This window comes from Colobus angolensis, unplaced genomic scaffold, assembly GCF_000951035.1.
Source record: "Colobus angolensis palliatus isolate OR3802 unplaced genomic scaffold, Cang.pa_1.0 Scaffold89, whole genome shotgun sequence".
In the NCBI taxonomy this organism is placed as follows: domain Eukaryota; kingdom Metazoa; phylum Chordata; class Mammalia; order Primates; family Cercopithecidae; genus Colobus; species Colobus angolensis.
Window position 1 is genome coordinate 3,784,226 of NW_012122820.1, and position 13,748 is coordinate 3,797,973.

Consider the following 13,748-nt stretch of genomic DNA (forward strand, 5'->3'; position numbering starts at 1 on the left):
GGTTTCACCGTGTTAGCCAGGATGGTCTCGATCTCCTGACCTCATGATCCGCCCGCCTCAGCCTCCCAAAGTGCTGGGATTACAGGCTTGAGCCACTGTGCCCAGCCCAGTTCTTTACATTAATAACTGACTTCCTCATAACACCCTCCGTCTCACACTCTGGGCCCTTGGCACGTGTAGCCTTGTTTTGATAGCTATCTTTGCAAAGCTCCTTGAGGGCAGGCACTGAATCACACTTCTCCGTATCCCCAGTGCCTAGCAGGTGTCTCCTGCGTAGCTGTCCCCCCAGACTTTAGTGAAATTCCGTGCCTCCACTCACTGTTCTTACCTTGTCTCCACCTTGTCCTTTCAGCTACACTCAGAAAAGAGTTTGGTTTTCAGATGACCAGAGGTGGGAAGGGCAGAGTCCCGGTTAGAAACAGGAGCCCTAGAGAGGGAGGGGTCACCCGGGCAGGGCAGGGCAGGGCAGGCTGGGTGGGCTCCCTGAGGAGGCGCCGTCTTACTTCTTGAAGCTCGCTGGTGGCTGAATGTTGCCCTGGGCATCGAGTGGAGGTGCTCTTGCCTCACTCCTCAACTTGAGCTTCTCCACCTCCTTCAACTCCTTCACTGTCCTGAAAATCACCTGCTTCTTCCTTTTCATGTCCACAAACGTGGGATAACAGTGGATGAAGGTCAGGAAGCTGTTTTGCCCCATCCAGGAGGGAGGGGGGATGGGGTGCTCCGTGGGGGGGCGTCTGTGGGCATTGGAGTCTGTCAGCCAGCGCCAGACATTGCTATCGTAGGGCCTGTCAGGCCGAGTGGGGAAGGTGGCAGGCAGACGGCACACATCGAGCCACGTGTGAAAGCCCCAGGTGTGCTGGGCGCCACCTTTCCAAGGATGGATGAGCCGCTGACGCACCTTGGACTTCATATCTGTGCAGGGCGGCAGCTTCAGGGCCAGCTGGTGGTAAGCTTGCGGGGTGAAGCCGGGGAACTCCCAGGACTCACTGGGGAGGAAGAACTCACGCTGAGCCCACGTTTGGGAGGGTGGGAGGGACTTGCTGGCCTGGACCATCTAGGGAGAGACAAAAGGGAGCCTGGGGAAGGTTGTGCAGACAGGGGTGCAGAAAGGTGGACGAGGCACTCTGTTGTCCTTCCCAGGCACAGCCTCCACCAGCCCAGGATTCTCATGAGGACACAGAAGTCCTGGCAGGGCCACATCCCTATCCCTCTCCCACCCGGCAGCAGTTATGGCTGCTCCGTATCATTTTCACAGTCACTCATCTTTTGGTCTCTTGCCATTGACCATATTTTGGCTTTGACTTCCCACCCTCTGTGCTCGGCTTTCACTCTTTACCTTCACCTCCCTCCTCCCTTCTGGTGTCCCCACATTCCCACCCAGGAACGTGCTCCTTAGAGGGTACATCAGGCCTCAGGAAATCATGAAGGGAAATGCCCCCTACCATGCCAAGGGGGGCAGCCCACCTTCACTTGCTTCTGGTCTTGGCGACATACCAGGAAAGTCCTTCTCCAGAAAATAGAGCCAGGTGTCTTCCCATCCCAGACTCCTCTCAATACTCATTTCTCTGTCATTGACGCTTTCCTCCCACTCCTCATTAAAATGCTAGTACAGAAAGCGTCTAGAATGGCCAGCTCCTTCTTCCCCTTTCTGCACCCTGCCCCCCATGAAATAAACAGCAGCAAATACATATTGACGCTGTGCTGAATACTTACATGCATCTTATTTAACCCCTACAACTCTATGAGCAAGTATTGCTATTGTCCCCGTCTCAAAGATGCAGAAAGCAAGATGCAGTAAGGGTTGGTAACTCACGCAGGGTGCTGGTGCCTGAGTGACAGCTGGGACTTAAGCCCTCTGTCTGTGCTCTTGCTTGGCATACCGTGCTGGGTGCAATGAAATGGCCTTACTTAGCACAGTGCCTGACCACAACAAAAATGTGTCTCTTTTAAAATGCTTTTCCCTCCTGTCCATCCCCAGGGGCTTTTCTTTTTTTTAGACGGAGTTTTGCTCTTGTTGCCCAGGCTGAAGTGCAAGGGTGCAGTCCCGGCTCACTGCAACCTCCGCCTCCAGGGTTCAAGTGATTCTCCTGCCTCAGCCTCCTGAGTAGCTGGGATTACAGGCATGCGCCACCATGCCTGGCTAATTTTGTATTTTTAGTAGACACAGGATTTCATCATGTTGGCCAAGCTGGTCTCAAACTCCTCACCTCAGGTGATCCATACCCCTAGACCTCCCAAAGTGCTGGCATTACAGGCGTGAGCCCCTGTGCCTGGCCCCAGGGACTTAGTTCTGATTGCAAAAACCCACCTGTTTCTTGAGCTTGGGCCCCTGAGTCATTTCTACAAGATCCCCCCAGTGGGTGGGACTGGGAGGTGCGGCACTGGTAAGGCGTCTCCTCTGTGTTCTGAGCTCTGGGTTCCCAGTGTGACAGGATGAAAAGGGGAAGACAGCAGAAAGTGTACGGGCCAGGCAGTCAGCTGCCCGGAAGAAAGCCTGGCCCACTATCGGGGATAGCCTGTAGCCCGGTGGGGTACAAAAATGTAGGCAGCAGAGATGGGCCACTCCCTACCTGCAGGAAAGGTTCTTCCATCTGAGGTGGGTGACTGGGTCCTCTGAGTGATCTTTGCCGGTTACTGGCCATTCTTCTGGGCCTCAGAGCCAGGAGGAGCAAAGGTTCTTCCATCTGAGGTGGGTGACTGGGTCCTCTGAGTGATCTTTGCCGGTTACTGGCCATTCTTCTGGGCCTCAGAGCCAGGAGGAGCGGTTCTTCCATCTGAGGTGGGTGACTGGGTCCTCTGAGTGATCTTTGCTGGTTACTGGCCATTCTTCTGGGCCTCAGAGCCAGGAGGAGCGGCTTTGTGGGGAAACCCTTTCTGGCACCATTGTTTACTCCTGGGGTTGCTATGGTGATGCTGCCTGAGCGGTAATGCAGAGAGGAGGCCCTCACCTGTCCCTGGAGGCTCTTGTGTCCCTTGGGCCCCTGGCTGCTTTTCAGGTTAGATAGGCAGGGGCTAGCACGCTCTTCAAGTTCTGACTGCAAAAGATGGTAACAGGAGCTGCTGCAGAGCAGGAGAAAAGCAGGGCAGGCTGGCTCCCAGGCCTCAGGGTGGGCATGGCAGTGGACATGAAGCACCTGTAACGGGGCCCATCCTGCCCTGATGTTCAGGGAGCCCTACCCCTCATGAGCTTTTCTCCTTAAGGAACCCTCAAAAGGCCTAAGTTAACCAGCAGGTCCAAAGGTCCCAAGGAACAAGGTTGGAGACGACAGGGAAAAGAGGTGAGCTGCGCAGGACTGACGCTGGGAAAAGCGGCAATTTGTGTTGTCGAGTGTGTGCCTGTGCAAGGTGCTCCGGCTTCTTTGGGTCAACTTCTGGCCTTGCCTCTTCCCTATCACCATTGTCTCCATCAACACCCTTTCTTTCCCAGCCTCTCCTGGTGCCTTAGGAATCAGACACCAATAAACCACAGAGCCCAGCGTGTCCACCCTCACTTTTATTGAGTAGATAGTTACAGTAGTGTTCTCAAGCCGGCTCACATCCTAGGCTGGGGCCTCGGGTGGCTCTTTGCAAAGCTGAGGGGCAAGCTGAGGAAGCCAGGCAGGTCAGGGGCTCTCTTGGCCTTCTCAAGCCTCCACCTGAGTCCTCGTCAATGCTAGTGTCCCTGGTGTGACTGGGGACATTATCAGAGAAACATCTGATAGCGCACATCTGGGCACCCACAGTCTGCTTCAGCTGCATCCTCCCACCCCGAATTCAACTCCTGACCCCATACAAAAGACTTTTTTAACCAGGATTTCTTCTTGCAGGAAAGCTCATTTGGAAACATGGAGAGGTGGCAAGGAGGGGCAAACAGGACTCTGGCAAGCAGACCCACTTGTCTGGGTCCCTGCAGTAAAGAACCAAGATCCAGGTACCTTGGCCTGGAAGAAACCGTGCACTGCAGGTCTGCCCTTCTCTCGAAACTAAAAGCAAGGAACAGAAGTCAACGGAAACCCCGGTCATCCTACCCACCTTCTGGCAGTCTCTGGATAATGATCTAAGGAAATAAGCTTATATTTATAATTAGAGGATAATTTGGAGGACTGACACTATTTACAAGGGCCACCCTGCAAAGATCAGGGAAGGTGAGAGACTGCTGGGCACAGAATGGAGACAGGCTGGGGAGTTCCTAATCTCTTTTCACCGTTGCCTTTGTTGTTCCTACCCTTCAGCTCCTGGGAGGGACAGCAGAGGAATCAGACACTCTTGGGGAACACAGGGTCCCAGCAGTGGCTAGGGTGTGACTGCTACCTTTGCATAATCAGGCAGCAGGGAGCTAGGAGGAGCAGAACAGTCCCTGCCTGCTGTCCTCACTCAGAGGCTTGGGGGGGCACTGAGCCTCGGACTGCTCAGCCACGGGAGTGCCCAGGATGGTGGGCAGCTTGGGCACAAGGGCAAGGGCAGGGCTCTACTGTAGCTCAGGAATAAACTGGGACCAGTTGATGTTGTCAGGGCCCAGTGGGTCCTCCTCCAGGCCAGGAAAGCTGATGTCCAGCAGGATCTTGCTGAGGCTATCATTCATTGTGTCCAGAACCAGGCCTTCTGTCAGAGAACGATTGGCTGCAAGGCCAGAAACCTGTGGCTCCGGGGAGCCTGGCTTGGGGACTTCTATATCTGAGGGAGGAGAGTTGCCAAAGGGGACGGAGGCGAGGTCTAAGGGTTCTGAACTGAGGAGGCTCTGCGGTGATTCAAAGTGGGGAACGCTTTTCAGTGGAGTGGTGCTGAGAGCCATCAGCCCCAGGGGGTCAGGCAAGGGGCCAGAGGCACCCTGGGGGGTTTGTACTGGGCTGAAATCCAGCCCCCCTACTTTGGCTGGGGGCATGAGCCTCCAGGATTCAGGGGTTCTGGGGAGGACAGATTTGCTCGGGGTGGAGGAGATGGGCAGCGTTTCCTTAACGGGTGTCTTAAAAGGTCCTCCCTCTTCCTGGGAGTAGCTGAGCTGGGAGGCAGGCTCAGAGGAGTCTGCTGGGAACGGGAGTTCCGCGGCCCAGCGGGAAGTACTGGGCCCCTCTGAGAAGAGCAGCTCCGGCTCATCCACACAGGGAGGCAGTAGATGCTGTTTCCTCCGAGACCGGCTCCTCTCCCTCCTCTCCCTGTGTTGAATCACAAGCATTTCTGAGACACACCGGGTTGGGGACCTAAGCCCACTGTAGGACTTCTTGGGTCTTGGGGTGGGAGATTGGGATGAATCCTCCCAGGAGTGAGATGATTCCTCTTTGAAAGATGGGGCCGGGGAGAGCCACTCTTCCAAGGGAGGGCTCTCCACTTTGATGGGTCTCGCCAAGTGTGGCATTTCCTCCCCAGGCTGGATTTGTTCCTCCTTGATAGACTGAACTGGAAGCAAAGGAGACAGCCCTTCTCCAAACAGGAGTTTCTCCTCTTTCCCTGGTCCTGCAGAAGGAAGAGGAGCTATCCCCTCCTCAGCTAGCAGTACCTGAAAGGGAAACAGAGACCAGGTGAGAGGGAACTCTGGCTTCAACCAACGGTCACCAGACAGGACGCACCAAAAAATCACATATCGGTACTGATCCTTTGTGTCGTTTTAGTCTTAAAATCTATTAAATATGAGAATACAATATATGTTGAAGCTGGTAGTTCAATTCTGGGGGTAAAAGATGAGAGTATGTAGTATGTAGTGGCATAATTATAATAGCATTCATCTGAGAGAAAATAAAATTGCATGCCTATCTTACACTGCTTACAAAGATTTAACGCATGCAAATTAGAACCTTAGGCTGCTCTGATGGTAGTGGGTAGTGACATTATTGTCACTAAAGTTGGTACACAACCCCCAACTGCTAAATTTGACTGGCTTTAAAAAAAACGAAAACCTTAAAATCATACAAATCCTGAAAGAGAATCTAGGAGACTACATATACAATCTGGGGGTGCGGGTGACCTTCTTAACCAAGACTGGAAACCCAGAAGCTGTAAAAGAGAAGAGAGACATTTGACTACATAAAAATGTAAAATTTTACTGTGGCAAGAGATACCATAAACAAAATTAAGAAACAACAAACAAACAACGCCTGTAATCCCAGCACTTTGGGACACTGAGGCCAGTTTGAGACCAGCCTGAGCAACATAGTGAGATCCCATCTCTACAAAAAAAAATTTTTTTAATTAGCTGGGCGTGGTGGCATGCACCTGTAGTTCCAGCTACAGGTGGGAGGCTGAGGTGGGAGGATCACTTGAGCCTGGGAGGTCAAGGATGCAGTGAGCCTTCCTTATACCACTGTACTCCAGACTAGGCAACGTAGCAAGACCCTATCTCCAAAGAAAAAAAAAGAGAAAAAAAGAAAAGAAAAGAGATAATAGAAGTAGAAAAATATCTTCAGCATAAAAGACAGATTATTTTAACAACAAAGAGCTCTCACAGAGGGCTGGGCGCGGTGGCTCATGCCTGTAATCCAGCACTTCGGGAGGCCGAGGTGGGCAGATCATCTGAGGTCAGGAGTTCGAGACCAGCCTGACCAATATGGTGAAACCCTGTGTCTACTAAAAATACAAAATTAGCCGGGCATGGTGGCGGGCACCTGTAATCCCAGCTACTCGGGAGGCTGAGGCACGAGAATTACTTGAACCCGGGAGGTGGAGGTTGCCAAGATCACACCACTGCACTTCAGCCTGGGCGATAGAGCAAGACTCCATTTCAAAAAAAAAAGAGCTCTCACAAATTGATAACAGAACCTTTAGAAAAATGGGCGATGCCCATAAATAGGCAATTCATAGAGGACAATTCCAAGTCACCAAATGTAATGGTAGGGTGCTCAGACTTACTGATAAACAAAGAAAGACAAAATTAAACAAGAGGGTGATGGGTGTACCAAAATCTCACAGATCGCCACTAAAGAACTTACTCATGTAACCAAACACCACCTGTTCCCCAAAAACCTATGGAAATAAAAGATTTAAAAATAAATAAATAAAACATTAACAAAATTAAAAAGATATAAGCTATACACATTAGATTGGCAAATATTAGACTAATAATACCAACTGCTGGCAAAGATACAGATTTTATATATTGCTGGTTTAAACATGACTTATCATAGCTTTTTTGGAAAGCAATCTAGCAATATTTAGTAGAATTTAAAATACCTTCTCACCCAGCAATCTTACATCTGGGCCTCTATCCTAGAGAAATGAAAGCACTAGTAAGAGAGATCCTTGCAAACATATTTATTGCAATGTCATTCATTGGGCAAAAATTGAGAAACAGAATATGTCCATAAAAGTGGAATGGCTGAAAAATTTGTGGTGTAGCCACATCATGGAATATTACATGGACACTAAAAAATAATGAATTAGAACTATGCCAAGTGACTTGGAAGAACTTCCAAGAGGTATTTTTGAGTTAAGACATGTAGAGGCTGGGCGTGGTGGCTCACGCCTGTAATCCCAACACTTTGGGAGGCCAAGGCTGGCGGATCATGAGGTCAGGAGTTCGAGACCGGCCTGACCAACATGGTGAAACCCCGTCTCTACTAAAAATACAAAAATTAGCTGGGTGTGGTGGCAGGCACCTGTAATCTCAGCTACTCAGGAGGCTGAGGCAGGAGAATCGCTTGAACCTGGGAGGGGGAGGTTGCGGTGAGCCAAGATCATGCCACTGTACTCCAGCCTGGGCGACAGAGTGAGACTCCGTCTCAGAAAAAAAAAAAAAAAAAAAGACCTGTAGAGAAGTATGTACAACACGATTACATTATCAGTGTTCTATGTGTTGTATGTGTACATATAAAATGGCTACCGCTATACATGTGTATTATAACTAGGAGCATTGATAAAATAGGCAAGAAAGCATCATAAATTATCAACCAGTTATCTTGGGAGTAGGGGTGATGTGGGTGATGGTAGGGTGGAGAGGGGAGCCAAAAAGGAAAGGGGAGAAAAAAAACCACTGCATTAAAACCAAAACAGTGTACATGCTACGACCACATTAATGCATTTATGCTCAATTATGTATTTTTTAATATAATTTTGTGTGTAATATATCTTATTTATTATTAAAGACATTTTTTTTTTAGAGACAGTCTCATTTTGTTGCCTAAGCTAGAATGCAGTGGCACGATTATAGCTCATTGCAGCCTCCAGCTCTGGAGCTCAAGTAATCCTTCTGCCTCAGCCTCCCAAGTGGCTGGGACAACAGGTATCCATGAAAATGCCTGGCCAATAAAAAAAAAAAAATTTTTTTTTGTTAGAGACACGGTCTTACTTTGCTGGTCTTGAACTCCTGGCCTCAAGTGATCTTCCTGCCTTGGCCTCCCAAAATGCTAGGATTATAGGTGTGAGCCACTGTGCATGGCTTAAAATATTTTGTATATTAAAAAAAAAAAAAGCAAACCCAAGTTGCTCTAAACTCCAGAGTCTATGCTATTTTCATCTCCCTGAAGGGGATGGGGGAAGTCTTTCGCTTTGGTTACGTGTCAGCCCTGACTTACAGACGCTCTAACAGCGTTAAGTGCAGATCTGATGGCTGATCCAGGTTTGCTCTGAATTTACCCTTCTCACCTTCCCCTCAAGCGAGACCAGTGATACTCAAGCAGGGGTGGGTGATTCCCTCCCTGCCAGGGGACATTTGGCAACGTCTGGAAGCATTTTAATTGTCACACCTGTGGTGGGTGCTACTGGCATCTAGTGGGGAAAACAAGGGATGCTGCCAAACACCCTTCAATGCACAGGACAGTCCCTTCCACGTCCAGCAAAGAATTCCCCAGCTGTGAACGTTAATAGGACTTACTCGAGAAACCCTGAGCTAGTCTGACCCAGTCACCCTACTACTGCCAGGTGCAGACTGCATTTCCTGCCTCCATGGCACTGCCCATTAGCATGCTCTCTCCACACCTCTTTGCTTACCCAAATCTACTTTTTCATTTTTATTTTTATTTTTTTGAGATGGAGTCTCGTTCTTTGGCCCAGGCTGGAGTGCAGTGGCCAGATCTTGGCTCACTGCAAGCTCCGCCTCCCAGGTTTACGCCATTCTCCTGCCTCAGCCTCCCGAGTAGCTGGGACTACAGGCGCCCGCCACCTCGCCCGGCTAGTTTTTTGTATTTTTTTTTTAGTAGAGACGGGGTTTCACCGTGTTAGCCAGGATGGTCTCGATCTCCTGACCTCGTGATCCGCCCGTCTCGGCCTCCCAAAGTGCTGGGATTATAGGCTTGAGCCACCGCGCCCGGCCTCCTTTTTCTTTTTTGAGACAGGGCCTCACTGTTGCCCAGGCTGGAGTGTAGTGGTGCAAACAGGGCTCACTGCAGCCTCAACCTCCTGGGCTCAAGTGATCCTTCTGCCTCAGCCTCCTGAGTAGCTGGTACCACAGGCATGTACTACCACCCTGGCTAAATTTTTTTTTTTTTGGTATTTTTAGCAGAGCCTGGGGTCTTGCTATGTTGCCGAGGCTGGTCTCAAACTCTTGATTGTAAGCAATACCCCTGCCTCGGCCTCCCAAAGTGTTGCGATTACAAGTGAGACCTACAGCGTCTAGCCTCAAATCCACTTCTTTCTTTCTTTTTGTTTTTTTGAGATGGAGTCTCGCTCTGTCACCCAGGCAGGAGTGCAGTGGTGTGATCTTGGCTCATTGCAACCCCCTCTCCTGGGCTCAAGTGATTCTCCAGCCTCAGCCTTCCGAGTAGCTGGGATTACAGGCATGTGCCACCACGCCCAGCTAATTTTTGCATTTTTTAGTAGAGACGGGGTTTCGCCACATTGGCCACACTGGTCTCGAACTCCCGACCTCATGATCCACCCGCCTTGGCCTCCCAAAGTGCTGGGATTACAGGCATGAGCCACCGCGCCCGGCCAAATCCACCTCTTCCTAAGGCCTGCCTCCCTTGTGTATCTTCTTTAAGCATCCTAGTCTATCTATCACAATCACCCTTGTCTGAATTCTTACAAACTCATCAGGTATTTATGGGCCTTCTGACACCACTTACATTGTAATCTAAATACCTTTTTAGCTCTTCTAATGCTATTACACTTCCCTATGTTTTTATGCCTTGTCTACCCAACTAGATTTATAAGCTCTCAAGGAACACTTCTCAGAGTGCTTTGCCAAGCTGGAGGTTCAACATTCTTAACTGGCCAGAATCTCTCTTCAGAGGAAAACAGGACACCCACCTTGGGGGCAATGCGGACTCGCTTGCTGTGGCGGGCAAGCTCTGAGCTCATGAGGGAGGCCGCCAGGGGTAATGGCACCTTCACCGAGGGCTGCAACACCAGTGACTGGTTCACCGGGAACTGGATGGGCACCAGGTATGAGCTGACCCGTGGTAACAGTGGTTTCATCTTCCGCCCTAGGAGGAAACACGAAAGATGAGGAGCAGGGGGACTGGAGTACACCCCTTCTCAGCCCCAGGAGTTTTGCTCTCCCTCTCTGGGCTCAGATCCCTTTGAGGTGGGAACAGAATCCTGAAGTCTGGTTCCCTAAAGCTATGCCCCCAGAACAAGGACCAGGCCTGAGGCCCACTCTCCCATACTAACGTGCGCCCAGCGGGAGTTCGGTTTTGATGGCCATGTTCCGGCGGAGCTCTGGATTCGGTCGTTTCTGCTGCTGCTTGTGGCAGGTGGGGAGAGAAAGAAACCTGTGTTAATAAGGTAAAGAGGGGATAGCAAAACCCCACCAGCTGCTCTGGTGGCGTGTGCTTGCGTTAACCGACAGCCCAGAGAGAGGAGGCCAACCTGAGGGGATGGACGCAGGCGAGCGGCCTCCAAAACCATGATTAGTGGGCCGGTGGGTGGCCTACAGACACGTGATGGCAGAGTGGCACTACCGCCTCACCCACATGTCCTCAACACCCCTGGGGGATGCCAGAGCAGGTAGCTATATGCGTGACAAAGAAAAGCTAGGCACAAAAGTGAGCGAGCACACTGCCGCCCGTGAGGCTGGCGCCATGCGCGTGTGGCCGCTGCAGCATGCTCCCCTGCCACGTGCCGCTCTGCTCAGCGTACCCCTGTGATGCCCATGGGAGGGGAGGGAAGTGGGTGTGTGCCCGAGCCTCAGGGTGTTCTGTGTCTGGAGCTGGTAGTCACATGGCCATAGGCACCCTTCCCCACATCACAGCTTGTCTCTGTCCATAAAGCCATGCTGAGCAGTGAAAGGAAAACAAGGCTAAGCCCCGAGCCAGAGGGAAAGAACCTTACTGAGTCCAAGTGCTCGGGCAATTGTGGAGCCCCTGGGTCCAGTGGCTGGTGGCGGCCAGGCATTGTGGGAGAGAAAGGAGATGAAGTTACCACCAACGTGGTCCATTTGACCAGATCGGGAAAAACACCGATTCCTGACTGATGACAAAAGACACCCCAGACAACTGTCCCTCCCAGGAGAATGGCTGCAGCCTTATAGGCACTCTGAAATACCAAAATAGCTTCTTTCTGAAAAGACGTTCTGGTAGCTCAGCTTCTGGTCTCCAGCCTAAGGAAGGGTTTTTTTTTTTTTTTGACGGAGTTTCACTCTTATCGCCCAGGCTGGAGTGCAGTGGTACGATTTCGGCTCTCCACAACCTCTGGCTCCTGGGTTCAAGGGATTCTCCTGCCTCAGCCTCCCAGGTAGCTGGGATTACAGGCATGCGCCACCACACCCGGCTAATTTTGTATTTTTAGTAGAGACGGGGTTTCTCCATGTTGGTCAGGCTGGTCTCGAACTCCCGACCTCAGGTGATCCACCTGCCTCGGCCTCCCAAAGTGCTGGGATTACAGGCGTGAGCCACCACACCCGGCAGGAAGGGCTTTTTTTAGAGCAAGCATTCCCAGAATCATCTGAGATGCTTGCTAAAAATACAAATTCCTGGGCCCATCCCAGAAGCACTAAATCAAGAACCCCAAGAGAGGGGTCTGGGAAGCTGTGTTTTAACAATGTCCCAGGCAATTCCCATTCACAGGGAAGTTAGGAGAACACTGCCCTGGGAAGCCCTCCCTGTTGGGTCAGAACAGCCCTCTCCTTGCTCTGGTCTAGCACAAAAATGTGTCATTTGGTATTTGTCAACTGTACTTAATTCAGTGGGTTTTGTGCAAGTCACTAATTGGGTGGCTGGCTTCTAACTCTCCCCTGATCAAATGAAAGCATCACTAGCAGAACTTGTTTCCTTTTGAGATGGCTTTCTTTTTTTCCCTTTTGAGATGGCTCCAACTTAGGCCCTATTTAGAGAAAAGCAGGGCATTCACCTTAAACACCTGGTCCAATGTCAAGTAGCGGTTGGCACTGGGGTGAATGGTCCAGAAGGAGACCTTGCCATTGGCAGACGTCTCCCGGACAAACATGTCATGCAGGGAAAGGTTGTGGCGGATGGAGTTCTGGAAGAAGAGCAAGACAACTGGTTATCAGCTACTTTAGATTCAGAAACATCACCCTTCAAACACATGGGGAAACCAGCCTCAGGCCCCTCCCACTGTGCTTAGCACAGGCTTCGTCTGGTGTCTTTGTAGCCCTGCCTCCTGGCAACTCTCCTCACGCTCCACACGGCAGAGCTGTCACCCTCAGCCATAAACCCATCTATTCTACGGGAATAAAGACTGATCCCAACCTTAGAGTGTGATAAAGAAAAGACCTGGATAGCTGTCAGGGGCTAGAAAAGCAGAGTAAGACTGTGAGGCAGTGATCAATAGCAAGACACGTGGGTCAGAGAAATTAAGAAACTAGGGAATTAGGCCTGGCATGGTGGCTCACGCCTATAATCCCAGGACTGTGGGAGGCCGAGGCAAGTGGATCACTTGAGGCCAGGAGTTTGAGACCAGCCTAGCAAACATGGTGAAACCCTGTCTCTGTCAAAAATATAAAAATTAGCCAGGCATGGTGGCGCATGCCTGTAGTCCCAACTAGTCGGGAGGCTGAGGCAGGAGAATCACTTGAACCTGGGAGGCAGAGGTTGAGGCAAGCCAAGATTGTGTCACTGCACTTCAGCCTGGTTGACAGAGTGAGGCCCTGCCTCAAACAAACAAACAAGCAAACAGGAAACTAGGGAATTAAGGCTGGGTGTGGTGGCTCACACCTGTAATCACAGTGCACTGAAAGGCCTGAAAGGCTAAGGCAGGAGGAGTGCTTGAGACTAGGAGTTCAGACCAGCCTGGGCAACATAGTAACCAGCCTGGGCAACTGTCTTTACAACAACAACAAAAAAAATTAGTGGACTGTGGTAGTGCACCTGTTATCCCAACTACTTGGGAGGTTGAGGAGGGAAGAGCTTGAGCCCAGGGGGCTAAGGCTGTACTCCAGCCCAGGCAACAGAGTGAGACCCTGTCTCAAAAAACAAACAAACAAACAAACAAAAACTAGGAAAGTAAGCTGATGGAAGGGAGTAAAGTTAGTTAAGAGTTCTACCATGAGGGGCCAGGTGCAGTGGCTCATGCCTGTAATCCCAGCACTTTGGGAGGCCGAGACAGGCAGATCATTTGATGTTAGGAGTTCAAGACCAGCCTGACCAACATGGTCAAACCCGTCTCTACTAAAAATACAAAAAAAATTAGCCAAGTGTGGTGGTGCACGCCTGTAGTCCCAGCTACTCGGGAGGCTGAGGCAGGAGAATCGCTTGAACCTCGTAGTTAAAGGTTGCAGTGACCTGAGATCTGCCATTGCACTCCAGCCTGGGTGACAGAGCGAGACTCTGTCTCAAAAAAAAAAAAAAAAAAAAAGAAAGAAAGAGTTCTAGCATGAGGACAACAAAGCACACTTGGCTTGGAATTGAGCACCCGTGAGAAGACCTCATTTGTGGCTCTGACACCGA

General features: G+C 50.7%; 2 protein-coding genes across 2 annotated transcripts in view; both read right to left on the bottom strand.

Annotated features, from left to right (window-relative positions):
- Nucleotides 1-499: 499 nt before the first annotated feature.
- LOC105503954 (uncharacterized protein ENSP00000372125) lies at nt 500-2,906 on the bottom strand. The gene is made up of 3 exons (XM_011931094.1): nt 2,836-2,906; nt 2,571-2,652; nt 500-1,054 (listed from the first exon to the last, which is right to left on the bottom strand). Exons 2-3 carry the CDS (start codon nt 2,640-2,642, stop codon nt 500-502), a joined length of 627 nt encoding a protein of 208 aa, XP_011786484.1. The 5' UTR covers nt 2,643-2,652; nt 2,836-2,906.
- A 569-nt stretch (nt 2,907-3,475) lies between these two features.
- FOXM1 (forkhead box M1) overlaps nt 3,476-13,748 on the bottom strand; it is a 31,607-nt gene continuing 21,334 nt past the window's right edge. Inside the window, exons 4-8 of the mRNA XM_011931097.1 lie at nt 12,193-12,321; nt 11,176-11,220; nt 10,516-10,585; nt 10,153-10,328; nt 3,476-5,473 (exon numbers count right to left, since the gene is read on the bottom strand). Coding sequence (XP_011786487.1) covers nt 4,448-5,473; nt 10,153-10,328; nt 10,516-10,585; nt 11,176-11,220; nt 12,193-12,321 — 1,446 coding nt within the window. The 3' untranslated portion in view covers nt 3,476-4,447. The remainder of the gene's footprint in view (nt 5,474-10,152; nt 10,329-10,515; nt 10,586-11,175; nt 11,221-12,192; nt 12,322-13,748) is intronic.

What these genes read in the sequence shown, in the direction of transcription:
- LOC105503954 (XM_011931094.1), bottom strand. Translation starts at nt 2,642, where the DNA reads ATGGCCAGTAACCGGCAAAGATCACTCAGAGGACCCAGTCACCCACCT. An exon ending in TGGAAGAACCTTTCCTGCAG is followed by an intron (nt 1,055 to 2,570) that starts GTAGGGAGTGGC and finishes GTCTCTCCCTAG; the next exon opens with ATGGTCCAGGCCAGCAAGTC.